The sequence below is a fragment of the Rhinatrema bivittatum genome, chromosome 8 (assembly GCF_901001135.1).
Source record: "Rhinatrema bivittatum chromosome 8, aRhiBiv1.1, whole genome shotgun sequence".
NCBI classification, from domain to species: domain Eukaryota; kingdom Metazoa; phylum Chordata; class Amphibia; order Gymnophiona; family Rhinatrematidae; genus Rhinatrema; species Rhinatrema bivittatum.
Window position 1 is genome coordinate 178,454,625 of NC_042622.1, and position 27,596 is coordinate 178,482,220.

At 46.6% G+C, this 27,596-nt stretch overlaps 1 protein-coding gene across 5 annotated transcripts in view; it reads left to right on the plus strand.

Annotated features, from left to right (window-relative positions):
* USP32 (ubiquitin specific peptidase 32) overlaps nucleotides 1-27,596 on the plus strand; it is a 430,766-nt gene that overhangs the window by 387,293 nt on the left and 15,877 nt on the right. For 4 of the 5 annotated variants that reach the window (XM_029611622.1, XM_029611620.1, XM_029611621.1 and 1 more), the window contains 4 exons: nucleotides 6,772-6,963; nucleotides 10,776-11,067; nucleotides 24,323-24,756; nucleotides 25,995-26,087. In XM_029611622.1, the coding sequence (XP_029467482.1) occupies nucleotides 6,772-6,963; nucleotides 10,776-11,067; nucleotides 24,323-24,756; nucleotides 25,995-26,087 (1,011 nt within the window). The remainder of the gene's footprint in view (nucleotides 1-6,771; nucleotides 6,964-10,775; nucleotides 11,068-24,322; nucleotides 24,757-25,994; nucleotides 26,088-27,596) is intronic. The other variant, XM_029611623.1, reaches the window with a different exon arrangement.

Genomic DNA, 27,596 nt, shown 5'->3' on the forward strand with positions numbered 1-27,596 from the left:
CCACCATAGACCTAGTCTCCTGGGCTTTTGCGCATATGTGTCCGCTACAGAGAGCTTTGCTATCCCGTTGGCAGCTGGTGTCGGAGCAGGTTCACACAGTTCTCCCGCTTTCGGTCTCTACCATCGCCGCCTTGCAGTGGTGGCTTTCGCTTCCTCATCTTCTCCAGGGAATGCCTCTTCAGACTCCACAGTGGATGGTAGTGACCACGGATGCCAGTCTCTCCGGCTGGGGAACAGTCTGCCAGTCCCAGACCACACAGGGGATTTGGTCTCCGGTTCAGGCTCGGGGGTACATCAGTCGACTGGAGGCCCGGGCGGTGTATCTGGCGCTTCAGGAGTTTCTACCCTTAATCCGCAGCAAGGCGGTGAGGGTCCTATCCGACAACTCCACCACGGTTGCTTATATCAACCGCCAGGGGGGCACTCGCAGTCACCTGGTGGCTCTAGAAGCCAGCCGTCTCTTTGCCTGGGCGGAGCGTCATCTGGATTGCCTGGCGGCCTCCCATATAGCGGTCAAGGAGAATATACAGGCCAATTTCCTCAGTCACCAGTCTCTCGATCCGGGAGAGTGGGAACTCTCGGACGAAGTCATGAATCTGATTGTCGACAGGTGGGGTCTCCCTCGCCTGGACCTCATGGCGACCTTGCGCAATGCCAAGGCCAACAGGTTCTTCAGCCGCTGGAGGGAACACTGTTCGGAGGGCATGGATGCTCTAGCTCTCCCCTGGCCCGCAGACGTCCTTCTCTACGTGTTCCCTCCGTGGCCTCTGGTGGAAAAAGTTCTCCAAAGAATAGAACTCCACCAAGGGCCAGTGGTTCTGGTAGCACCCGAATGGCCTCGCAGACCGTGGTTTGTTGACCTCGTCAACCTGGCAACAGACGGGCCTCTTCGGCTTGGCCATCTTCCTCGCCTACTTCGGCAGGGGCCCGTATTTTTTGACCAGGCTGATCGCTTTTGTCTAGTGGCCTGGCTTTTGAACGGAGATGTCTGAGGCATAAGGGCTATAAGGAGGAAGTTATCTCCACTCTTATGCGGGCTCGCAAGCAGTCCACTTCGCTGGCTTAGGTACGCATTTGGAAAGTTTTTGAGACCGTCTGTGTGGAATCAGGTGTTCCAGTGCGCTCCACTCCAATTTCATTGGTACTTTCTTTCCTCCAGAAGGGTCTTTCCAAGGTCCTCTCCTTCGGTTCTTTGCACGTACAAGTGTCCGCTCTCAGAATCCTTCTCGATAGAGTCGACAGTCACCCCTTGGCGGCTCACCCGAATGTGATTTGGTTCTTGAAGGGCGTCAAGCACTTGAGGCCGCCCATTCGCTCCACTTGTCCGTCGTGGAGTCTTAATCTAGTCCTTCGGGCTTTCTGTACTGCTCCGTTTGAACCCCTCCGTTGGGCTACAGTGAAAGATCTCACGCTCAAGGCGGTTTTTCTCGTCTCTATCTGTTCCACTCTGCGAATTTCGGAGATCCAAACATTGTCCTGTCGGGAACCCTTTTTGCGGTTTTCCGATTCTGGAGTCTCTCTCAAAACGGTGCCGCCTTTCTTGCTGAAGGTCGTTTCCATCTTCCATGTCAACCAGTCGGTGGAGCTCCCAGCGTTCTCTCCAGAGGAGGTTGTGGGTACCGCTGGGGGCGACCTTCGCCAACTTGATGTTAAACGCATTTTACTCCGGTACCTCCAGATTACCAACGACTTTCGGGTATCGGATCATCTCTTTGTCCTCTGGAGTGGTCCGAATCGGGGCAAACTGGCCTCTAAGGCTACCATTGCTCGTTGGTTAAAGGAGGCAATTTCCTCGGCCTATCTTTGTCAAGGTCGGGTGGTTCCTGAGGGCCTAAAGGCTCATTCGCTGTGTTCTCAAGCTACTTCCTGGGCGGAGAATCAATTGGTTTCTCCGCAAGAAATCTGCATGGGCTGCTATCTGGACGTCCATGCCTACTTTTGCTCGACACCACCGCCTGGATGTGCAAGCACCAGTCTTTGGTTCTTTTGGTAGGCAAGTGCTTCGAGCGGGACTGTCTCTGTCCCACCCTGTTTAGGGAAGCTTTGATACATCCCACGGTCTGGACTGATCCGGGTACGTACAGGGAAAGGAAAATTAGTTCTTACCTGTTAATTTTCATTCCTGTAGTACCACGGATAAGTCCAGACGCCCTTCCCTGTTTATTCTTTCATGTCGTCCACTAGAAGCTTCTTTTATTGCAGATTTTCAGAAGTCAGTATTGTATTATTCTCTTCAGAACACCGGAAGCTTACACCGGAAGCTTTGGTTTTGGTGACCAAAAGCAAGAGCAAGAGCGTTCCTTTCTACAGAGTTCCTTAAAAAGTTGTTGAGTTGCTCAGTTGAGTTTTATAGTTACTTGCTTGATCCTGTTCTTGGTGTTTTTTTCTGCTTTGACAATGGTTATACTGAAGGGCTGCAGGGTAGGCTCTGTCCTGATATAGGATATCCTTTCAGTTTTGGTCTGTCTCCATCTGCTGGACAGGAGGCTCAACCCACGGTCTGGACTGATCCGTGGTACCACAGGAACGAAAATTAACAGGTAAGAACTAATGTTCCTTTCTTCACTAGCCAAGTCAAGTCCATATCTCAATGTAATCGAGAATTTGTGGCCCTATTTAAAAGTTGTAGTCCGTAAGCGTCATCCAAAAACGTGAATAAGAAATGGAAAAGGGATCTGAATGAAGAAGACAGGAAACAGCATAAGCACTGGCAAGTCAGATGCAAAGCATTGATAAGGAAGGCAAAGAAAGAATTTGAAAATAAGCTTGCCATGGAAGCAGAAACTCATAATAAAAACTTTTCTGGTACATTCGAGGTAAAAAACCTGTGAGGGAGTCAGTTGGATTATTAGATGATCAAGGGGTAAAAGGGACACTTAGGGATGACAAAGCCATAGCAGAGAGACTAAATGAATTCTTTTTTTTTTTTGGTATTCACTGAGAAAGATGTAAGAGAGATACTCATGCCAGAAATAGTATTCAAAGGTGAATGTTCACAGGAACTGAAACAAATTTCAGTGAACCTGGAAGATGTACTAGTGCAAATTGACAAACTAAAGAGTTAGCAAATCACCTGAATCAGATGGGATACAACCCAGAAAACTGAGAAATTAAATTGCAGACCTGCTACTGGAAATTTGTAAAATATCAATAACATCATCTATGGTATCTGAGGTCTGGAGGGTTGCCAGTGTAATGCCAATTTTTAAAATGGAATCAAGGGATGATCCAGGAAACTACAGTCTGATGTCTATGCCAGGCAAAATGGTAGAAACTATCGTAAAGAACAAAATTGCTGAATATATAGATAGGCATAGTTTAATGGAACAAAGTCAACATGGATTTGCTACATTTTGAGGGAGTAAATAAACATGTGGATAAAAGTGAGCCAGTGATATAGTGTACCTGGATTTCCAGAAAGCATTTGACAGTCCCTCATGAGAGACGACTTAGGAAATTAAAAAGTCATGGGGTAGGGGGCAGTGTCCTATTGTGGATTGGGAACTGGTTAAAAGATAAAATACAGAGAACAGGGCTAAATGGTAAATGTTCCCAATGGAGAAAGGTGAATAGTGGCGTGCTCCAGGGATCTATTTTTTAATATATTTATAAATGATTTGGAAATAGGAACAAGTGAGGTAATCAAATTTGTCAATGATACAAAATTATTCAAAGTTGTTAAATCACAAGAGGATGCCTGGAATGCCCTCGGAAGTGGTGAAGACAAAAACAGTGAAAGAATTCAAAGAGGCATGGGATTTATTTTATTTTATTTATTTATTTTATTTATTTAAAATCTTTTCTATACCGTCGTTAAGCAGTTGCCATCACAACGGTTCACAATAGGGCACATAACTATATGTTGTAAATAGTGTCTAGAATTCTAACAATTACACAGGTGCCATCAAAATACTGTAACAGTTTCATCATAACTATTACATGGTGGGTGTTATAAGTCGTGTCCAGTTTTCTCTGTCTACTTGTAAGATAAATTACTACTTAATAATGAAAAGAAAGATTTAGAATATACAAAAACTAGAAACACATGCATTAAGATGAACAGGTGTGAGTGTGGGGGTTTAGCTGACCATAACCAACACTTCCCTGTTTTCTCCCCTCATTTCTCTTTGTTGTATGCTTGCTTAAATAGCCATGTTTTTAGACTTTTTCTGAAGGTTTTGATGTTTCCTTGCAATCTGATTTCGAAAGGCATATTATTCCATATTGGGGGTCCTGCTAGGGATAGAGCCCTATCCCTTACTTGAGTTAGTCTGGCCGTCTTAACTGAGGGAATAGTTAGCAGTGCTTTGTTTGCTGATCTCAGGTTCCTGTGGATCTCTAAAAACTAGAGGATGGAAATAAAGAAATGAGTGCATGGGGGTAACTTTCTGGTGTGTCGGTTACTACCCTTAACCAATAAGCCTTCATACTGTTGATGCTACTCCATCAGTTCTCTCTGCTTCAACAGCAGGGGGAAAAGGGGAAGTAGATTCAGACAGCAAACAACAAGGACACTGAATTTTGTAATCAGGGAAAGCAAATAAGCATAGGGGTAGCTTGCTGATATAGCTATTACTACCCTTAACCAATAAGCATGAAACACTTGATTCAACTCCAACATTGATCTCTGCTTCAACAGCAGGAATTAACGGGGAATTTGGACTCAAACAGAAACCAACAAGGGCCCTGACCTTGACGGTCTGCGAAACTGATAAGTGCAGAAACTACCATAAGCTTGCTGGGCAGATTGGATGGTCCGATGGTTCTTTTCTGCCATCATTTCTATGTTTCTAAGTATGTTTCTATGTTTGTGAGAAATTGCAAGAGGACATTGCAAAACTGGGAGATTGGGCATGCAAATGGAAAATGAAATTGAATGTGGACAAGTGCAAAGTGATGCACTTAGGGAAGAGTAACCCAAATTATAGCTACACAATGCAAGGTTCCACATTAGAATTCACCACTCAGGAAAAGGATCTAGGTATCACCGCTGATAATAAGTTGAAATCTTCTGCTCAGTATGCAGCAGCAGCCAAGAAAATAAATAGAATGCTAGGGATTATTAGGAAAGGAATGGAGAACAAAACAAAAAATATCATAATGCCTCAGTATCTCTCCATGGTGTAACCTCATCTTGAGAACTGTGTGCAGTTCTGGTCACCGCATCTCAGAAAAGATATAGTAGACACACAATGAAATTACTAGGTAATACATTTAAAACTAATAAGAGAAAATATTTTTTTACTCAACACATAATTAAGCTCTGGAATTCGTTGCCAGAGGATGTGGTGAAAGTTATTAGTTTAGCAGCGTTTAAAAACAATTTGGACAAATTCCTGGAAGAAAAATCCATAAATCATTATTAAGGTGGAGTTGCAAAATCTCTGAATCTCTGGGACAAGCAGCATGGTATCTATCTACCCCTTGGGGTCCTGCCAGGTATTTGTGACCTGGTTGGGCCACTGTTGGAAACAGGATACTGGGCTTGATTGACCTTTGGTCTGATCAGGTATGGCATGTTCTTATGTTCTAACCTGGAGCAAATCTGTCGGTAAGAATGGGCAAAAATCACCCTCAAACAGTGTGCAAAGCTGGTAGAAACTTACCCCAACAGATTTAAAGCTGTTTTTGCAGCAAAAGGTGGTTCTACCAAGAACTTGTCTGAAGGGGTTAAATACTTATGCAAGCAGCATTTTTCAGTTTATAATTTTATTTTACAAAAAATGCAGAGAAATAATGAATTGCGACTTTGAAATTTTATTTTAAGGGCCTGATTTTAAAAAGCATTTACTCAAGGAAATGGGCTTTTGAAAATTGCTACAACATATGCTGTTGAATGGTCCATAGGATTTACGTGCACTTTACTCAAGTGCTTTTGAAAATTGCTATGATAGTATGTTACATGTACACTCACAACTCCTTTGAAAATTGCCCCCTAAGAGTATACTAGTTTGTGATAAACATACTGTCTGGAACAATCTGTGCAAGTGTCATTTGTAATCCACACAAATCTGCTGACTGTTTAAGGGGTTGAATACTTTTGCAAGCCACTGTATGTAACTTTATCTGGTTAAAATTAGGCCTGTATTTTCCCAACCAGACTTGTCAGCAAACTTTTAGCAGAAGAGTTCTCAATATATGCACTCACTGGCTAAAGTTTAGCCCTGCCTCCATTGGTGCCCCTTTTTGTCCAGATAAACTTTGTGTGCACAAAAAAGTATGTGGTCCACAGGGGGAAAATATTCATATTCAACTTTTGTGCAAATAATTACAAGATACTTGCACAAAGACTTTTGTAAATTAACTTGTACTCTCAAAGCAATAGAGATAAGTTGTTATTCTAGTAAAAATTGAATTTGCTGGAAATTTGTATACCTTTTGATATACAAGTAAAAATACTCATGCAGTTATGAGGTCATAGCATAGCAGGTATTTTGAGTAGCTAGTCGCATGGTCTATATGACACTTCCCATGTCTCTGCCATTAGTGGCTTGTTAGTTACAGTAGCCAACAAGTGAAAAGGTTCAGTCCTGTCCATGTAGATATCCGATTGACACAAACCTTTGTTTATACAGTCCTCAGTTTGCTAGGAAGTTTGTTGAATCAATTCCAAGTCTTGAGGTTAAATTCAGCTACTGTGGTTTGGTATAGAATTTGGATGCCATGAATAGGCACCCTGAATCTGTCAGCATCTTGTAGATACAGTATAGCTTTTGTTAGCAATTCTTAGCCAGAACATTAACCACACCAGTCTGGCAATTTTCCCCCTAGATTGTTGAAGAGCACGAAAGCGTAGAGCAAAGTCGACGGGCTCAGGCAGAGCCCATTAACCTGGACAGCTGCCTCCGGGCGTTTACCAGCGAGGAAGAGCTGGGAGAAGATGAGATGTATTATTGCTCCAAGTGCAAGACTCACTGCTTAGCCACCAAGAAACTAGATCTTTGGAGGTTGCCGCCCATTTTGGTATATCGCTCTTCTGCTCATCTTGTTTGGGGAAAATAATATTGTAACAAGAATTGATTTACTGGTTGAATAACTCTTCCTAATTGCATTCTGTTATGAAGCTGATAGGGGTCTCTATTCTCTAGGACAGTGGTTCTCAACCGATGTGTCGCGACACACCAGTGTGTCGCCAAGCTCCGGCAGGTGTGTCGCGGCTCCCGGTGTTCCACTGCCCCGCTTGTGCTTCCCTTCTCCCTAGGGGCGGGGCCGAAGAATGAAGAGACGCTGCGCGCCAACGCCAGCGGGGCCGAAGAACGAAAAGACCTGCGCGCCGACGTCAGCGGGGCCGAAGAACGAAGAGACGCTGCGCGCCAACGCCAGCGGGGCCGAAGAACGAAAAGACCTGCGCGCCGACGGCAGCGGGGCCGAAGAACGAAAAGACCTGCGCGCCGACGTCAGCGGGGCCAAAGAACGAAGAGACGCTGCGCGCCGCCGGCAGCTGAAGAGCAGAGAGACTTGCGCGTCACCAGCGGCGGGGCTGAAGAACGAAGAGACGCTGCGCGCCGCCGGCAGCTGAAGAGCAGAGAGATCTGTGCGTCACCAGCGGCGGGGCCGAAGAACAAAGAGATGCTGCGCGCCGCTGCCGGTGGCTGAAGAGCGCAGAGACCTGCACGTTGCTGGCGGCGGGGCCGAAGAACGAAGAGACACTGTGCGCCGCTGCCGGCGGTTGAAGAGAGGAGAGACCCTGCACACTGCGGGAGGCGGCTGGAGAGACGTTGCGTACCGCAGGAGGTCAGGCCAGAGGTGGCTGAGAAGTGGAGGCCAAACAATGAGAAGAGGCTCCATGTGAGCTTGTGTGCTTGTGGTAGAATGGGTGCCTGGGTGCATGAGTGAGAGCTTGTGTGCGTGTGTGGTAGAATGGGTGCCTGGGTGCATGAGTGAGAGCTTGTGTGCGTGTGTGTGTGGTAGAATGGGTGCCTGGGTGCATGAGTGAGAGCTTGTGTGCATGTGTGTGGTAGAATGGGTGCCTGGGTGCATGAGTGAGAGCTTGTGTGCGTGCATGTGTGTGGTAGAATGGGTGCATGAGTGAGAGCTTGTGTGCGTGCGTGTGTGTGGTAGAATGGGTGCCTGGGAGCATGAGTGAGAGCTTGTGTGTGTGCATGTGTGTGGTAGAATGGGTGCATGAGTGAGAGCTTGTGTGCGTGTGTGTGTGTGTGTGTGTGGTAGAATGGGTGCCTGGGAGCATGAGTGAGAGCTTGTGTGCGTGTGTGTGGTAGAATGGGTGCCTGGGTGCATGAGTGAGAGCTTGTGTGCGTGTGTGTGGTAGAATGGGTGCCTGGGTGCATGAGTGAGAGCTTGTGTGTGTGTGTGGTAGAATGGGTGCCTGGGTGCATCAGTAAGAGCTTGTGTGTGTGTGTGTGTGTTAGAATGGGTGCCTGGGTGCATGAGTGAGAGCTTGTGTGCCTGTGGTAGAATGGGTGCATGAGTGACAGCTTGTGTGCCTGTTGTAGAATGGGTGCATGAGTGAGAGCTTGTGTGATTGTGTGTGGTAGAATGGGTCCCTGGGTGCATGAGTAAGAGCTTGTGTGTGTGTGTGTGTGTGTGTGTGTGTGTTAGAATGGGTGCCTGGGTGCATGAGTGAGAGCTTGTGTGCCTGTGGTAGAATGGGTGCCTGGGTGCGTGAGTAGGAGCTTTGTGTGTGTGTGTTAGAATGCATGCCTGGGTGCGTGAGTGGCAGCTTTATGTATGTGTGTGTTGGAATGCATGCCTGGGTGCGTGAGTGGCAGCTTTGTGTGTGTGTTAGAATGGGTGCCTGATTGCATGAGTGAGAGCTTGTGTGCCTGTGGTAGAATGGGTGCCTGAGTGGTGAGTGGCAGCTTTGTGTGTGTGTGTGTGTGTGTGTGTGTGTTGGAATGCATGCCTGGGTGCGTGAGTGGCAGCTTTGTGTATGTGTGTGTTAGAATGCATGCCTGGTTGCATGAGTGGCAGTGTGTATGTGGTAGAATGGGTGCTTGGGTGCATGAGTGAGAGCTTGTGTGTGTGGTACAATGGGTGCATAAGTGGCAGTGTGTGTGGTTGTAAGTGACAGAGTATGTGTGTGCTTGTATGTAAGTGACAGCATGTGTGTGATTGAGAGAGACTGGTCAGGGAGGTGACTGGTGTGTGTGTGTGAGAGACAGAGACTGGTCAGGGAGGTGACTGGTGTGTGTGAGGAAGAGATACTAGTTATGGAAGTTACTGGTCTGTGTGAGACAGAGTCTGGTTGTGGGCCCTAAGGAAGAGGACTGTGAGGACAGAGCTTCAGCAGCCACTGCTGCTTCTGGTGAGTGCTATTGGTCTGCAAGGGAAAGGAGTAGGAGAGTTGCTGGAGAGGGTAAGTAAAGGCAGCTTTTTAAGTTTATTTTTCTTGATTGATTGCCATTTTAATTATTGGGTGTTATGTGTCTGCTGTTTTGAAATATTTTGATATTTAGACAATTTTTAATAATTTTTATGAGTTTTTAATTGTTGGATGTTATTCCGTTCATCAGCTGTTTTGTAACATTTATTAGTATAGTTTTACAATTATTTCTAAGTGGGTATCTATAGCAGCTTGGCTTGCTCTGTTTTCCCAATAGGAGGTGTATTAGTGTTTAGGGCCTGGTTAATTACTGTCTTTTCATAAGGAGGGGTATTGTGCTTGCCAGTAAAGAGAGTTTGCTTTGCTTTTACTGAGATGTCATCAGATCCAGAATATCTTTTTTTTGTATGGTGAGCCGTACGGGTAATGCCCTAGTTCTGCTCTGCACCCATTTTTGGGGGTCGACGTGGTTCCTGAGGATGCAGAATGTATATTTACATTTTGTCCCGTGATGGTCACATGTTCAGTGTGTCACGCATGTGAGAACCATCTGTCAGGTGTGTCCCGGCCGAAAAAAGGTTGAGAACCACTGCTCTAGGAGTTTCTTGCATGCCAGACAACTAGTCAGAAATCTTCTCCTTTATTGTAACAATGTACATACAAGTAAAAATAAAATCAGGAAAAAGTCAGTAGACATGAAATCCAGTTATGTATGGGGTGATTATAGATTGATTTGTTTTGATGTGTTTCTTGCAAATCTCTTGATGCTGGGTACAATGGAATAATAAAAGTGAAGTCACCAGAGGCACTGCAGTTTTGCAAAAGAGCCCTTGACACCTCAGTGCACACTCTGCACCAATCAAAAATAGTATTTTCTTTTTCATCCAGTCAGACCAGTTGATTCGAGTAGGTTATGCCTGCCACCAAGCAGATGGAGACAAAAGAGCCTGTGACACCTCGGTGCACACTGCATTAATGATATATGTGTGTGTGTAAATGTGTACATACAATATGGGGGCAGTATTCTTTACATGGATGAACCTATGTTTGCCCACGTAAACATATGATTTGAAAATTGCCCCCCTTTCATCTGGGTAAAAAAAGGAGTAGATAGGCCTGTGCATGTGGTGAGTTCATTTTGAAATCACTGCTCTGCAACAACTTCAGTGCAGATGCAACATCAGTGTGGGCTTTGTACCTGCAGCATGCACACTGGCTGGCATTTTTCAAAGGAAACGTCACGAGCAGTTTCCCTCTGAAAATGAACTAGCAGGCTGACAAGTGACCTGTGGGGTTTGAGAATTGCTCTCTCTATTAGGCATGCTTTTTTCCCTTTATAGATAAGTTTATCTGATTGAGCTGAGCTGCTTGTCTGACTCTTGCAATAGTATCTTTTCTGAAACACCAGTTACTGGTGAATTGGTACTGCAATATATACATGTACTGATGGCATATTTGGGGGTTGATTTTTTTTTGTTTGTTTGGTTTTCAGATAATTCACTTGAAGCGCTTTCAGTTTGTAAATGGTCGCTGGATCAAATCTCAGAAGATCGTTAAATTTCCTCGGGAAAGTTTTGATCCGAGTGCTTTTCTGGTACCAAGGGATCCAGTCCACTACCAGCGAAGGCAGCTGGTGCTCCAGGCAGATGGCCAAGCTGAGCCCCAATCTCTTCTTGGTGAGACAAAAAAAGTTGATCCACTAAACGCCTACACTATGGGAGACGGAGATGCACTAACTAGGATCCCAGCACCGCTTACTTCCAACATGGCAGATAACATTAAAGGTAAGGAAATAAATCAACCATGGAAGATACAAGAACCAAGAGGTCCAGATTGAGGGGATTTGTCAAGCTAGATTAAGGATTTACCTGGACAAAGAGCAGGATTTGAAAATCCCTCTGCGCTGACTGGCTTCGATTTAGCTGGGTAAAGTTTTAATGGGATAAAACCTACCCGGATAAAGCAGGATGTTTCAGGGCAGGCCAAACTTAACTGGATGACATCCAGATAATGCTGCTATTCAGAATTTTCCGGGAAAGTCTGGTCATGCTGTGAGGCAGTCCTTAAATTATCGTAATAAACTTTGATTTAACTATGCCACTGAATCCCTTGATCTCCCAGGATAAGCAAGATGGTAGTCCTCACATATGGGTGACATCATCGGGATGGTGCCCTATCACGGAACACTTTTGTCAAAGTTTCAAGAACTTTGACTGGCACACTGAGCATGCCCAGCATGCCACTAACCCTGCATCCAGCAGGGGTCCCCCTTCAGTCTCTTTTTTTCCACGCAGCAGTTGCCCCGCTGTTCTCAAGAGCTCTGAGAATTTCTCACAACTTTTTCCTCATGGAACTTATCTTAGAATTTCAAAACTTTTTTCCCCGTCCCAGAGTCCCCCCTCAACCGCTGACCTCCACTGATGCCGGTAAGTTTTTACCTCGTTCTTTGCGGTCGTTTCCCAGCGGTGCTTTCATCGGTGCCCGATGACCACCTGCTCCCCCTTATTTTTTGAAAAGTGGTGACCGGTTTTTGGAAGTGCCCCAAGTATCCGAGGACTATGTCCATAACGGACCCTCATGACGTCTGCGCCTTATGCTTGGGGCCTTCCCACGATGTCCAATGGTGCACTAGCTGTGCCCAAATGACTCCAAAAAGATGGAACGCCTATTCAAATCTAAGCGCGAGTCTCTGTCTACTCTGGCCAAGAGTACACCAAGTAGAAAGGCCTCTTCTTCATTGACTCTGTCACCATCGACGTCTCAACACCATCGAGACACCGGTGACCGGCCGTCACCGGCATCTTTGCGCTCAAAGGCATCGACATCTTCGTCCTTGGTGCTGTAGAAGGACCGGACCGAGCATTGAGAAGAGCACCGTCATCAACACCAACGTGAGCTTTCTTCTGATGCCGGCACCGACAAACCTTCAACATAGACATCGACTGAGCCACCGACCAAGAAGTCCTGGGGAGAGGAGCCCCCATCCTCCTCTGGACCCGGGGCACCGAGGCGTTCCCCACCTGCAATGGTGCCGGGAGCTGAGACTCCACAGATTCATGTGGACCCTCCGGCAACGCCTACTGAGCCTCCAACCCTGGTCGCTGTGTTAACCAACACCAGCCTTCCGGGAGGAATTGGACCGGATGGTCCAAGAGGCACTTTGTGGATTCCAAACGCCACCGGCGCCAACTCCCATGCTAATGCCTGATCCGGTGCCTACCATGCTGGCTCCAATCCTCGAGTGATTGGATACCCTTATCAGTGCACTTCCATCAGTGCCCGTTCCTTCCGGACCAGCGGCGCCTCCGAAGCCATCAATTCCTCCACCGGCACCGATTCCCTTATCTTCGGACAGAGCTTTCACCGATGCCGGAGCCGATTCCAGGACCATCGGGTCTACTTCCACCCCGACGACCATCAAAAACACCGATACCATTGGTGCCGCCTCCTCCTGTTTCGGTGGCTCCATCCTTCCCATCGGTGCCACCTCCAGATCCTGCTGAATTTGGATCTCTGCCTCCATCTGAAGGCCTGCTGGGTGGAGGAGATCCACCATATGATCCCTGGGGTGATGATTCCTCTGACTCTCAAGACTCTGAGGAGCTTCTATCAGAACGACAGTTACTAACCTCAGACATTTAAGCCTTGTACTTCACTTTGATGCAGCTCCAACACTGCTCTCTGCATCAATGGTGGGAGTGGAAGGAAATTAGAATCAAAAAGTTACCAATAAGGGCCCTGAACTCAGTGGTCGGAGTAACAGATAAGTATGAGAAAATAAGTGTGAAAGCTTGCTGGACAGACTGGATGGGCCTATTGGTCTTCTTCTGCCGTCATTTCTATGTTTCTATAGAACCTTCACCCCCAGAAGAGAGCTGCCGCTCCCCTCCTGAAGACCTCACATTTGCCAACTTCATAAAAGAGATGTCTGAAACCATCCATTTTAAACTGCAAATGGAGGAGGATGCCAGGCATAAAATGCTGGAGGTACTTCAGTTCGTCGATGCCCCCAAGGAAGCGATGGCAGTTCCAGTCCACGAAGTGCTCCTGAGTTGTTACACCGTACCTGGGAATACCCTGGTACAGTTCCACCAATAAACAAGAAAACTGATGCCACGTACCTGGTTCAGTCAGCTCCAGGTTTTCAGATAAGCCAGCTACCCCACCTCTCTGTAGTGGTTGAGTCCGCCCAGAAGAAGGCCAAGATATCCCGGCCTCATTGTTCTGCCCCTCTGGGTAAAGAGCAAAAGTCCTTGGATGCCTTCGGCCGAAGAGTGTTTCAGGGATCTATGCATATGGCACGTATAGCAGCCTACCAGCTATACATGACTCAATACTCGAGGAATCTCTGGAAACAAGTCCAGGACTTCTCCGAGACCCTGCTGGAAGAGTTTCAAGAGGGACTCTCTGCGATCGTCCAAAAAGGGCTTGATGCTGGAAAGCACGAGGTCAGGCAGCGTATGACATCTTTGAGACTGCATCCAGAATGTCAGCAGTGGGAATAAACGCCAGGCGCTGGGCATGGCTTAAATCTTCGGACCTACGCCAAGAAGTCCAGGACAGGTTGGCAGATCTTCCATGCACAGGGGACAATCTGTTTGGCAAGAAAATTCAGGAGACAGTGGCACAACTCAAAGATCACCATGAGACCTTGCGCCAGCTGCCACTGTTCCCTCGGACTTCTCGTCTACCGCCAAAAGGTCATTTAGGCGGGAACCAAGGAGGCTATCCTATAAGCCATGTAGGTATTACCCTCCTCCATCTTGTGCTCGACCGCCCAGACCCTCTCAAAGAGGACAGCCTCGGCAACACAGGGCCCCAAAAGACTGGTCCTGTGTCAGGGTTTTGACTCCCTTCTAGAGAGCAGCAGTCAACCCCCGCCTCCATCAACTTTTCCTGTGGGAGGCTGCCTGTGCCACTTCACCAACACATGGCACACAATCACCACCGATTTCTCTGGTTGCCCACGGTAACCATCTAAACTTCCTTGCACTACCACCGGACTCTCCACCACGACCGGTGTGGAGTCTAACTGACCATACTCCACTTCTCGAGGCAGAGATCTCAATCCTCCTGCACTCCAGTGCCATGGAACCGGTTCCCCGACTGCAGCGAGGAAAAGGGTTCTACTCTCAATATTTTCTGATTCCAAATAAGTCAGGCGGCATACGTCCTATTCTGGACCTCCATGCCCTAAACAAACATCTCCACAAGGAAAAGTTCAGGATGGTTATCTTGGGCACCATGCTTCCTCTCCTTCAAAAGGGAGATTGGCTCTGCTCTCTGGATCTTCAGGAGGCTTATGCCCATATAGCCATAACCCCTACTCATCGAAAATATCTGATTCATAGTAGGTCGAAGGCATTTCCAATACCGGGTGTTGCCGTTCGGCCTCGCATCAGCACCTCGGTTATTCACGAAATGTCTGGCAGTAGTAGCAGCTTACCTAAGGCAGCGCAGTATCCACATCTATCCGTAGCTAGACGATTGGCTGCTCAGAGGACCATCCAGGGAGATAGTACTTTAATCCCTCTGTTTTACCATACACCTGCTACAGTCCTTGGGGTTTCTCATAAACTATCCCAAATCACATCTGACTCCATCACTCACTCTCTCGTTCATCGGAGCAGATCTCAACACCATTCAAGCCAGGGTGATCCTCCCTAAGGACCGAGCACGCACACTGTCAGCTTTAGCCAGAGCAGTACAAACTTGCCGCACTACTACAGCTCGTCACCTGCTAAGCTTGCTAGGACCCATGGCTTCTACTGTTCACATTGCCCTAATGGCTCGACTAGCCATGAGAGTAACACAGTGGACTTTAAAGTCCCAGTGGACCCAATCACATCAACATTTGTCCGACATTGTCCACGTCACCAGCCAGCTTCGACTCTCACTAGCTTGGTGGAAACAGGAGTCCAATCTTCAGATAGGAGTACCTTTTCAATCTCCAAGTCCTCAGATTACATTAACCACAGATGCCTCCAACCTTGGTTGGGGAGCCCATGTCATCAACCTGCAAACCCAGGGAACCTGGACCACAGCAGAAGCAAACCACCAGATACATTTCCTGGAGCTCAGGCTGATACGGTCTGCCCTATTCGCATTTCAGGATTGCCTATCCAACAAGGTAATCCTAATTCAAACAGACAACCAAGTAGTGATGTGGTACCTCAACAAACAAGGGGACACAGGCTAGCTGCTATGCCAGGAGGCGGCGCAGATCTGGGCCTGGGCTTTCTCACATTCCATGATACTGAGAGCAACCTACCTGGCGGGCGTGGACAGTGTGATGGCGGACAACCTCAGCCAGACCTTTCATCCTCACGAATGGTCCCTAAATCCTACTGTAGCGATCACGATTTTTCACCAGCGTCAAGTCACAACCGCAAAGTACACAAATTCTACTCTCTACATCGTAGTCGCACGACACCCCCAAGGGATGCCTTCGCCCACTCGTGGACAACGGGTCTTCTATACGCATACCCTCCGATTCCATTAATCAGCAAGACTCTCGTGAAGTTACGACAAGACTGGGGCACAATGATTCTCATAGCCCCATACTGGCCGCGACAAGTTTGGTTTCCCATTCTACGCGACCTCTCAATCCAGCAACCAATTCGCCTGGGCACAGATCCAACTCTAATAATGCAGGACAACGGATTGTTGCGTCATCCGAACCTTCACTCCCTGTCTCTGACAGCATGGATGTTGAAAGGTTGATTCTGCAATCACTTGACCTTTCTAATGATGTGACCCAGGTCCTCAAAGCTTCACGGAAGCCTTCTACTAGAAAATCTTATCGTTCCAAGTGGAAAAGATTCTGCTTGTGGTGCATGACAAAGGAAATAGATCCCTTTTCCTGCCCCACAACAAGGTTCCTGGACTACCTCTGGCACCTCTCGGAGTCTGGCTTACAAACTTCCTCCATCTGAGTACATCTAAGTGCCACAGCCGCTTACCACAAAGGTGTAGGAGATGCCCCGATTTCGGCACAATCCCTAGTAGGGCGCTTTGAGAGGCTTACTCCAGCTGAAGCCTTCATTCCGTCCCCCAATTGCGTCATGGGACCTCAGTGTTGTGCTAGCACGGCTCATACGACCTCTGTTCGAGCCCCTACACACCTGCGAGCTTAGACATCTCACTTGGAAGGTGATCTTTCTAGTTGCTATAACATCCGCTCGCAGAGTCAGTGAGCTACAGGCATTGATCACATACTCACCTTATACCAAATTCCTCCTCGATCATGTGGTACTCCGCACTCACACTAAATTTCTGCCAAAGGTAGTTTCTGATTTCCATTTAAATCAATCCATAATACTTCCTACATTTTTTCCAAAACCTCACTCACACCCAGGTGAGCAGGCACTGCATTCCTTGGACTGCAAACATGCGCTAGCCTTGTATTTAGACCGCACTGCAGCCCATAGGAAGTCCACCCATCTGCTTTGATAAAAACCAAACTGGGAGTTCCAGTTGGCAAGCTGACCCTGTCCACCTGGCAGGTGGACTGTATTACCTTCTGCTACCAACAAGCAGGCCTTCCGCTGCAGGGACGCTTGAAAGCGCATTCGGTCAGAGCCATGGGAACGTGAGTGGCGCACCTCCGTTCCGTACCTGTTGCTGACATCTGTAGAGCTGTCACATGGAGCTCTCTCCACACCTTCGCAGCTCACTATTGTCTCGACAAGGCTGGCAAGCAAGATCCATTTTTGGCCAGTCTGTCCTACGTAATTTGATTCCAGTTTAATTAACCCAACGTCCTACCTGCGACCCGCTGTGAAATTCAGGCTGAATCATACCCAACAGCACCCATGTTTGTTGTGCCTGGTGCACGTCGTTGGGTGCTTTTGGTTCACTCTAGTCGGGCATCCTGTAGCTCGCTATTCACCCATATGTGAGGACTACCATCCTGCTTGTCCTGGGAGAAAGCAGAGTTGCTTACCTGTAACAAGTGTTTTCCCAGGACAGCAGGATGTTAGTCCTCACGAAACCCGCCCGCCACCCCGCGGAGTTGGGTTCGCTTACGTTTTCTTGTTTTATTTTTCGCTTGTACTTTTTGCTACAAACAAGACTGAATGGGGACCCCTGCTGGATGCAGGGTTAGTGGCATGCTCAGTGTGCCAGTCAAAGTTCTAGAAACTTTGACAAAAGGGTTCCATGATAGGGCTCCATCCCAAAGGTGTCACCCATATGTGAGGACTAATCCTGCTGTCCTGGGAGAACACCTGTTACAGGTAAGCAACTCTACTTTTTCTGGATAACTTGCCCGGTCTGTTTGTGGCTGAATATTGGCTTTCATGCTGTCTATAAAATATTCATAATAGCCCCCAAATAGCAGATGGAAAGTACTCTTTCCCCCCCCCCCCCCTATATAGAAGTCTTAGATAGCTCTGTATTGTGACAGCAGTTTTCAACATATGCCTCCGATTCAGTGTATATATCGGTTTACTATAGAAACAGAATATCTCTTGATTAGTCCCAATGAAGAAAACAGCATAATTTTATTGACTCTGGACATTTTGAGGGTAACGTTGAAAGGTATTTCTTTTTTTTTTTTTTGTCAATTACTTTTTATTAACCTTTTGACAGAAAATACATCACCAATAAAAGCAACAGAAAACACAGGTTACATAAATGTGTTGATTCAAAACAGTTCAGAAGGTACACTACCAGACACCTAATGCATCCTAAATGACAGGATATGGGTGTGAGCTATTACCATGAACGTGTGCAGCATATAGTAATCATGCAGTGCATTTTAGAAGAACTACCACTTGGGAGCTAATCCCTGTCATTGGAAAGTAGACTATTACTGGTTCGCCAAGTCAAGTAAGGTTGCCATATATTCACAAACTTGGGTTGGTTACGATGTTTTTGTGCTGTTAACTTATACAGGACTTGCATAGTATCTAGCTTTTGGAGAAGGATCGGTATAGTAGGAGCATCACACTGTTTCCATTGTGCCGCTATTAAACACCTAGCTGCAATCAATATTTGATGTATCAATAGCCACGTGTACCGGCTACTGGTAACCGGAACACTTAGTAGCGCCTGTGCAGGCGACAACGAAAATGGCTGCCCAAAAATCTGAGTACACAGGTTGGAAACCATCTCCCAAAATTGCTGAACCTTAGGGCAAGCCCACCACATGTGATAAAATGTTCCCTCATCCCCTCCAGCAATCTGCAGACGGTCGAAGTTTAGCTTTCCACAACTTATAAGGAGTACAATACCATCGCAGTAAGACCTTGTAACCATTTTCAGCCAGGGATGCGGAGATAGAGCTGCGCTTAGTAGTCATGAAAATAAGGTCCCATGTTTCTTTATCAAGCGGGGTATCGAGATCTTTCTCCCAGGCCGTAACAAAGGTGGGAACATAGGTAAGATCAGTGTTTAAAAAGTCATAGAGTTTGGAGATAACCTTCTGAACCTTATCAGCCCTATTGCACCAGAGCTCAAATTGAGACATCCCCAAAGATAAGTCCTGACGAATGGTGCCCGTACACAGGAAGTGTCTGAGGCTCAAATACTGAAATACCTCACAGTCCCGTAGATGATATCGTTCTTGAAGGTCTTGGAAAGATAGAAGACCACCCGCTTCCCACATAGTCCCAAATGTTTGTAATCGTCGCTCCTTCCAACCCCTATAACTGTTTGTATTCCACCCCGGGGAGAAGGACACATTGTGGAATAAGGAGGAACTCATGAAATACTGTCTATTACCTCCCAATTTGCTCCTCCACTTCCTCCACACCTGCAATGTTGTATGGAGGGCTGGGGTTTCCAGGCCCCCCGTAATCCACGTGGTTCTCGGTTGCCACGGCACAGCCCACAGGGGCATGGGTCCCAATATCACCTGTTCAATATCGGCCCATCGCTTACGCTCCCCGTGCCTATGCCAGTCTATGATGGCTCGGAGTTGTGCAGCTGCGTAGTAGTACGCTAGGTTAGGCACGCCCAACCCCCCCTGTACTCTATGCCTATACATTGTGGCTCTCGCCACCCGAGGAGGTTTACGCTTCCATATATAATCGAAAATCTTTTTCTGCCAGCTCCTAAGCATGGCTGAAGAAATTGAAATGGGGAGAGTCTGAAATAGGTAAAGAAACCTCGGGAGTACCGACATTTTGACTGCGGCTATACGACCTACTCATGATAACTGATGCCTTGTCCAGCTATCCAGGTCCTTCAAAATTTTGGCTGTAAGAGGTGTATAGTTTAAGCGAAAGAGGTCCTCCAAGTTGTTACTAATGAATATCCCCAAATATTTTATTCGATGAGATGCCCATTTAAAAGGGAAGTGGGATTTTAGCACCGCTATTTGAGCAGCCGGCAATGAGATGTTTAAGACCTCCGACTTTTCCAAGTTAAGCTTGAAGCCAGAGACCGCACTGAAGTCAGCCAACGTGGAAACCACGTGCTCTAAAGAGCAAGAAGGGTTGGTCAGGGTAAACAGAACGTCATCTGCAAACAGAGACATCCGGTAGTCCAGACCTCCCACTTGTATGCCCGTAATGTGTGGCGCCGATCGAATTTTAATAGCTAATGGTTCTAGAAACAAGGCGAACAATAAAGGAGACAGAGGGCAGCCTTGTCTAGTGCCCCTCCCTATCTTAAAAGGCTCAGAGTAAGCACCGTTCACCTTGACACAAGCCTGAGGAAGCTCATATAATGCTTGGATCCAACTGAGAAAAAACTGCCCAAAATTCATGCACCTCATGGTATGGAACAAATAAGACCAATGAACCATGTCAAAGGCTTTTTCTGCGTCAATAGATAAAAGAAGTGTAGGGATATTCTGCCTCTTCGCCCACCAAATCAGGTCGAGGATCTTCCGAACGTTATCAGCCGCCATTCTGCCTGGTATGAAACCAGTCTGGTCGGAGTGAATTAAGTGGGCTAGCACCAAATTTAATCGATTCGCTAATACCTTCGCCAAAATTTTCAAGTCCAAATTGATCAAAGATATGGGGCGATAAGAACCACATTCCACTGGGTCTCTACCCGGTTTCGCTAAGATAGTGATCCCAGCTATGTTAGACCCATTCATCAAGGAGCTGCCATTACGTAAGGAATTAAACAATTCCAAAAGTATCGGAGCCAACTCCGGAGAGAATTTTTTATAAAAATGAGCAGTGAACCCGTCTAACCCAGGAGCTTTATTAACCTTTAAATCTTTAATAACCTGGAGGATCTCACACAGAGAGATTTCCGAGTCAAGAGAAAGGCGTTCCGACTCAGAAACTCTGGGGAGATTGACCTGGTTCAAGAAGGCCACTATCTCCTCGTCCCCAATAGACCCCTCCGTCTCATACCGCGTCCCATAAAATCTTTGAAATCGTGCATGGATGTCAGCAGCTGAGGCCAATAAGGACCCGTCCTCCCCCCGTATACTAGTAATCTGCGATTGAGCAATACGATGTTTCAACTTCCTCGCCAGCAATCTGCCCGCTTTATCCCCCCATTCAAAATATTGTTGCTTTATAATATTTAATTTATGGGGCACCCCTGCCAAAGCAAGCTCACAGTATTTAGACCGCGCCTGTTGTAATTGGTTTAAAACCGGGCGCGTTGGGCACTGCTTATGAATAACCTCCAACTGGGCAATCTCGTCCTCCAATTTTTGTTTAAGGGAAGCCTTGACCTTTTTCAAATAAGCCCCCTGGGAGATAAATTTACCTCTAAGAACAGCTTTGAGGCAGTCCCAATACAAAGGTGAATTAGCCCTCGCATCTGCATTGGTAAGTTTGTACGTTGCAATGTCATCTCTGACCTGTTGACAAAAGCCCTCATCATCTAGCAGGGAATCATTGAGTTTCCAGTATTTCCTACCGCTCTCAGCCCTCCCCATATCAATCGTCAGACTCACCGGGGCGTGGTCTGACCACGTAATCTGGCCTATTTGCTGGTCCTGGATGGCGCAGGAGCAAGTTTTATCGACCAGAAAATAGTCTATCCTCGAATACGAGGTGTGGGGATTAGAGTAGAAAGTGAAGTTTTTTTCAAGTGGGTTCCTGTCTCTCCAGACATCCACAAGCCCCCATTGATAAATAAAAGATTTAAGGGCTCGTCTGTCTTTTTTGGACCCGAGGCCACCCCCTGAGGAATTGTCCAATCTCGGCTGCAGGGTTATATTAAAATCGCCCGCCAATACCCAAAGACCCTTCTCTATCTGAGCCATCATTTTACCCAGCCTGTCCAGAAAAGTGCCAAGAGAGGCATTAGGAGCATAAACATTGACAAGATTATATACTTCCTGACCCATTGTAACCTGCACAAACACAAATCGCCCCTCGTCATCAGCCTGAGTTTTGATTACCTGTCCTGCAAAATTTTTATGAAGAAGTATGCTAACTCCTGCATATTTATGAGCTTTCGAGGCGGAAGCACTAAAACAGTGAGGAAACATGGACCATGGCAGTAATTTGTCATAAGTTTTGGTCAAGTGCGTCTCTTGCAGGAAAATAACCTCAGCCCCCGAGTGCATAATGTCCTCCCTTAGCAGCTGGCGCTTTCTTGGGGTGTTGAGACCCTTAACATTTAAGGATCTGATGCCTGTTGGCGCCATCTAAAATGAGCAGGAGCCTCCCCCCTGTCTACGCCCCAGCAACCCACGCCATCGCCATACACTCCCACTCATCGAGAGTCCCTCTCCCTGCACAGATGCAAAAGGGAAATAATAAGCTGCAAAAGCATAGCACACCTGGCCATGACAAATGACTAGAGTGATACCTTCGATAGCATGACAAATCAACACTCCCCATCCCAAAATTCCAAAATACCCCTCCCTCCCCCCCTTCAATATGCTGCCTATCGAGCTCGGCAGATCTGCCGAAGCAGATGGGTTCGATAGACCCATCGGAGTACGCCTCCCTCCCCCCTAACACAACACAAATAACACTGAAGGCTGTAAACAGCTGCAACTCTGTTGAAACCCCTAGTAACAGTTCCCAACACCCAAACATTTAAAACATAAGGAGTCCTGTAAAATGTAGCTCCCCGTGAGCATCGCTGATGGCCGCTCCCTCATACGATACGTGAGACTCCACTGAGCCGCTCAGTTCCTCATCCATCGCTAGCTGCGCCATTGCGCTGAATGTCAGAGTCTTGTCTTCGCAGTCTACGACCGCCCTTGGCCACGCGCTGCCATTTCGGAGTTTCAGGAGGCAGTAGAGAAGGATGTCTTTTCGGAGCCGGGGGCAGTTGCACCACGTGGCCGGCTTCCTTCAAGATGGCCGCCGCCTCCTCTACCGTCAGCGCTTTTGTGGTCTGCCCTTTGATGGTAATAGCCAGGCCTATCGGATATAGCCACCTGTAGCGAAGACCTTCCTTTCGCAGCAGAGAGGTAATTTCCCTGAATTCCATTCTTTTTTTAAGGGTAAGAGGCGAAAGATCAGCAAACACCGCAATTGTGTGATTGTTCCACTCCCATACTCGTTGCTGTCTCGCCACGCACCATATTTGATCTTTAACCGGGAACCGCGTGAAACAAACCACGATGTCTCTCGGCTTGTCCCCAATCTTTGGACCTAAGGTCCGGTGGGCCCGTTCTATGTCAATGGCCGTGGCGTCAGGAACAGACGGCGAATCCTTCTGCAGGAAGAAAAGGCCAACTTTTTTAATCGTGTCGCAGCAGTCAGCGAATTCCTCAGTCTCCGGAATGCCGCGAACCCTCAAATTATTCCGGCGACTACGATTCTCTAAGTCCTCCAGTTTATATTGCAAGTCTGTCATGTCCTGTGACAGGTGCCGTCCCTGTAGTTGTGCAGCTTCTAATTTCATGCTCTGAGCGTCGAGCCTACCGTCTATATCGTCCACCCGGCGGCCGATATCTGCCATCTCCTCCTTTAAATCCGCCATCATGTCCATCATCTCCTTCTTGTTAGCTTTCATGTCTCTACGGAGGTCTCCAAACCATTGTCGAAATTTGCTTCGCGTTGGTGCCTCTGACAAATTCACCTCTCCATCGCCGGATTCAGTAGCATCCTCGGGCCAGTGCTCACTACCGGAATCTCCGGGCTCCGCAGGCCCCATTTCTCCCGGGGTCCCTTTGGAGTACGAGAATTGTCGAAAGTCAACTCCTTTTTTCTTTTGAGCCATCAGGCGATAGTAAGCAAGCTTGTAATATGCTCACAGCTCAAATTCACCCAAATTGAAAGGGTTGCAGCCTGTTTATTAAGCGCGGGGTGGAGGAGCTCTGGTTTCATGCGACCATTCTACTCCGTGGCTCTAGCGCCCCCTCGTTGAAAGGTATTTCTGCAGATAAAACGGTTATAGCATCACTTGCCCGCTTTGGGTAAACGCAGTCGTGCATGTCCCGAATGTGCATAAGTTTCCCCAGACTCATTCAGAAGGCAGAGTGGATTTTCTAAAGTGTGTGCCTGTATTACCTCAAAGCTTTCCTGCACACAAATTAGCAGGTGTAAATGTGTGAGGGTAATTTAGGTGGGACAGTTTTCAAAATGGATAAAATTGGAGTAACTTCCTTATGCAGGCTGTTATACACTTACCCCCTGAACTGTGAATATTGACTTTGTCCCTGAACAGACTTCGCAGTCTGGTCTAGAGTAAGAGCTGGCAAATTAATATGTGAAACAGCAGCAATACCGAAAGAAGCATAGCTGAGTGAGACCTAATGATGTGGAGTCTTGCTGTATAATGCTGACACATACTAGAGCAGCAGTTGCTGGCTAGACATCTGTAAAGAAGGACCGAAATTGCCAATGTTATTTATAGCATTGGTTCTCAATCCATTCCACGGGGACCATCTGGAATATCCACAATGAATATTCATGATAGATATTTGTATGCACTGCCTCCATTGTATGCAAATGTCTCTGTGCATTTTCTTTGTGGAGATCCTGAAAGACTGGACTGGCAGTCCCAAGGACCAGGTTGAGAACCGCTGATAATTGGTACTTGAATGGTTTACTGGTAACTGCACAGTGAGCAAATACGCAGGATTCCTACTCCAAAGAGCTGGGAGGAAGAGGATAGTTTTCTTTAGCAATTTTAAGCTTTTCTTTGTTTCTCCAGCATCTCCATCGTCAGGAAGAAAAGCTGCAATGAACTGTTCAAGCAAAAACAGCAGCCCAAACAATAGTCCGAGGACGTTGGGAAGAGGAAAAGGGCGGCTGCGCCTCCCTCAGTTAGGAGGGAAAAGCAAACTGTCGAGCAGCAAAGAAAACTTGTGCGGAAATAAAGAGAACGGTGTGGAGCAGGAACAGAAAGGGGTCTGTGAAGACACGGATGTTGTAGCTAGAGCTCAGGGTTTCAGAGGAAGCCAGACGGAGTTATCCAGCGGGCAGGACAGTGAGGTGACGTTAGTGAATGGCTTCATTTGTGAACAAAAGGCTTGTAGCAACAGCAGAAGTGAGGCGCAAACAGAAAATCCCCTGGATGAAGAGCATGCAGCTGACCAAAGAGAAGGCATTCGTTGTAAACCTATTTACAATCTATATGCAATTTCGGTAAGTGGAAGTGATTTGTGGCAGTATTTCAAGGATGAAACCTGCTATTTAATGTCAGCTCGAGTCAACTCTGTTTCAGGGATAGCTTTGCCATAGATTTCTCTTGTGCATGCATCTTTCATTACTCACCATTGAAATGAAATGAAATTTCCTCAGCTTCTGGTGATCCAAACAGTAATGTTACTCAGAAATTGAGCCGAAAAATTGAGCCAGACACCCTCTCTAACCCTTAAGCCAGAGCTTTCCAAACTGTGTGTCGGGACACGTTAGTGTGTCGCCTGCAGTGTGCAGGTGTGTCGCGCAAGCCCGGTCAACTCTGATGCGAGTTTGGGCTTTTTTTTTTCTAGAGATTCACTTTTTTTTTTCAGTTTATGGGTTGCTTATTATTGGGTGATATTTGCTGTCAATCACGTTTTTTTGGGGGGCTTGGTGGGTGGAACGAGCCCAGCCATCCTTGCATTGGCTGCTGCTGCCGATGAGGCCTGGCCATGAGGAGTACTGACTGCAAGCAACAGTGTCTGGTGATCATGGAAGGGAGTGAAGCACTTAACTGGCAACAATCAAAAAGACGAGGTACATGAGTGTGGGGGCCAGACATGTGCTGGGGGGAGAGAGATGAGTGAGTGGGGGGCAAACGTGCTGGGGGGACAGACATGTGCTTGAGGGGGAGAGATATGAGTGTGTGGGGGCCAGACATGTGCTGGGGGGAGGAGAGCGATGAGTGTGTGGGGGACAGACAATTTGTTTTATTATTGTTTCTCATAAATTATAACAATAACATGAGTCTTGGAATATATATTTTTAATATAAATTTAAGGTTTTCATGAGATAGGTTGTGTCGTGAAACATTTTATTTATGTATATATTTAAGGAAACATACATAAATTGTCGAAATATGTTTCGTTCGTTTAACCTTTAACCTCTGGTTTACTAGTAGACTGAATTACCGTGTCGTGAAATTATGTTTGTCTAAAAAGTGTGTCACCAACATGAAAAGTTTGGAAAGCTCTGCCTTAAGCTATGAGGGATTGCCACATTTGTTAGAAAGTCTCAGTTTTGACTGCATTCTGAGATGAGGATGAAGGTGTAGAATGATACAACAATGCAAGATGCAAGGGACTTTTCAATAGAAAGTTGTTTGTCCTATTTGACATTGCGGCACAGCAGTTTTAGGGCTGCTGGCATTTAACCTTGTTCAATGTAATGTGTTGAGTGTTTGAAATTGCTTTATTTTTTAGTGCCATTCGGGAATTCTGGGAGGGGGTCATTATGTCACATATGCCAAAAACCCTAATGAGAAGTGGTACTGCTACAATGACAGCAGCTGTAAGGTAGGTATGGGGGGGGGGGGGGGTTGGGGAAGGGGAGGATGGTGGATGGTGCTGGACAAGGCTAGCATTCGGCTCCCATAAGACATGCAGTTGTTCCATTAAAAAAAAAAAAATCTTGATCCATGTTTTAACTTCTTCATAATGTTCACCTGGGGGAAAGTATTAATCTGTTGGTTATAAAGAAACCAGAGCAGTAAATCAAGACTTACTTGGTGGCAGGTCCCCAGGCTTATCATTAAATATGGCATAACTGGAAGGCAATACCTTCCCTAATAAATGAAAACGAGATCGTCCTTGTGAAGTTTGGGTGCAACTCTGCTGTTTATTGAGGGGGTTTGTTTGTTTATTTATTTAAAACAGTTGTTAACCGCAGATGATATACTCTGTTTCTAAGCAGTGTACAGCTTTAAATCAACAGCAAAATAAAAATAAACATGCACAACATAATGAAAACACATTCAAATAACAAATCACAATAACTTAAAAATAAGAAACATAAAATTACAAATTATGTAGCTATCTCTTTACCTAAAGCCTCCTGAAATAATAATGCCTTCAGCTGCTTCTGAAACAGCTTAATACCAGAGGTAAGACAAAGATGAATGGGCAAATCAGTTCAAAACACAGGGCCCACTATGGAAAACGCCCGTTTCTAGTTTCAGCAAGCCATGACGTTTTAAAGCCAGGAGCTTGTAGCAGCCTGATGCTCAAGGTTTGAAGAATACGAGTGGGTCCATAAAATGAAATCAAATCTGCTAAATACGAGGCACCTTCTCCTTTGTACAGTCGCCCCCCTCTCCACATGCACAGACTTTACACAAATACTCAAAGAGAAACTGCCTCTCTTTGGAAATTAGCAAGCAGGAAGCGTGCACGTTAAATACTGCTGTTTGCGTGGGCAGCAGAGGGAGGGGCAAAATCGAAGCTAAGCTTGCGTACTGGAGCACCTCTTTGTAATGTGGCTGCGGCTGTAACCCACGTTTCATTTAAATTTCTTACTTGCCGGCGTTCAGAAGTACTCCTAGGGAGGCAGCATTTACTGGAGTTATTTTCTGTGTTGAAAATTACTGTTCCCATGGCTTTAAGGTCAGCTTTGTAGGGAATTTCTTAGTCTTCCTCCTCCAACTGGAGCCCACTGGGGTACACGTGCAGTCACATTCAGGGCCTTGCAAATTTGCAGAAAAGGAAAATTGGTTCTTACATGCTAATTTTTGTTCCTGTAGTACCGCAAATCAGTCCAGACTCCTGGGTTTTGCCTCCCTTCCAGCAGATGGACACAGAGAAAATTTTGTAGGCACTGCCTCTTAACCCGGTGTGCCATCTGCATCTCCTCAGTATTAACAAGTACCCAAGCAAAAAATATTAACAAAAACTTTCAAACGAATTAACTCTAGCATCTCCCCCAGAACGAGCAGAAGACTAAGGAAACTGGTAATTACATTTTGAACACTCCTTAAAAAAAATGAATGGGAAACCTGTGCCATTCTTCAGAATTACTCAGAATTGTTA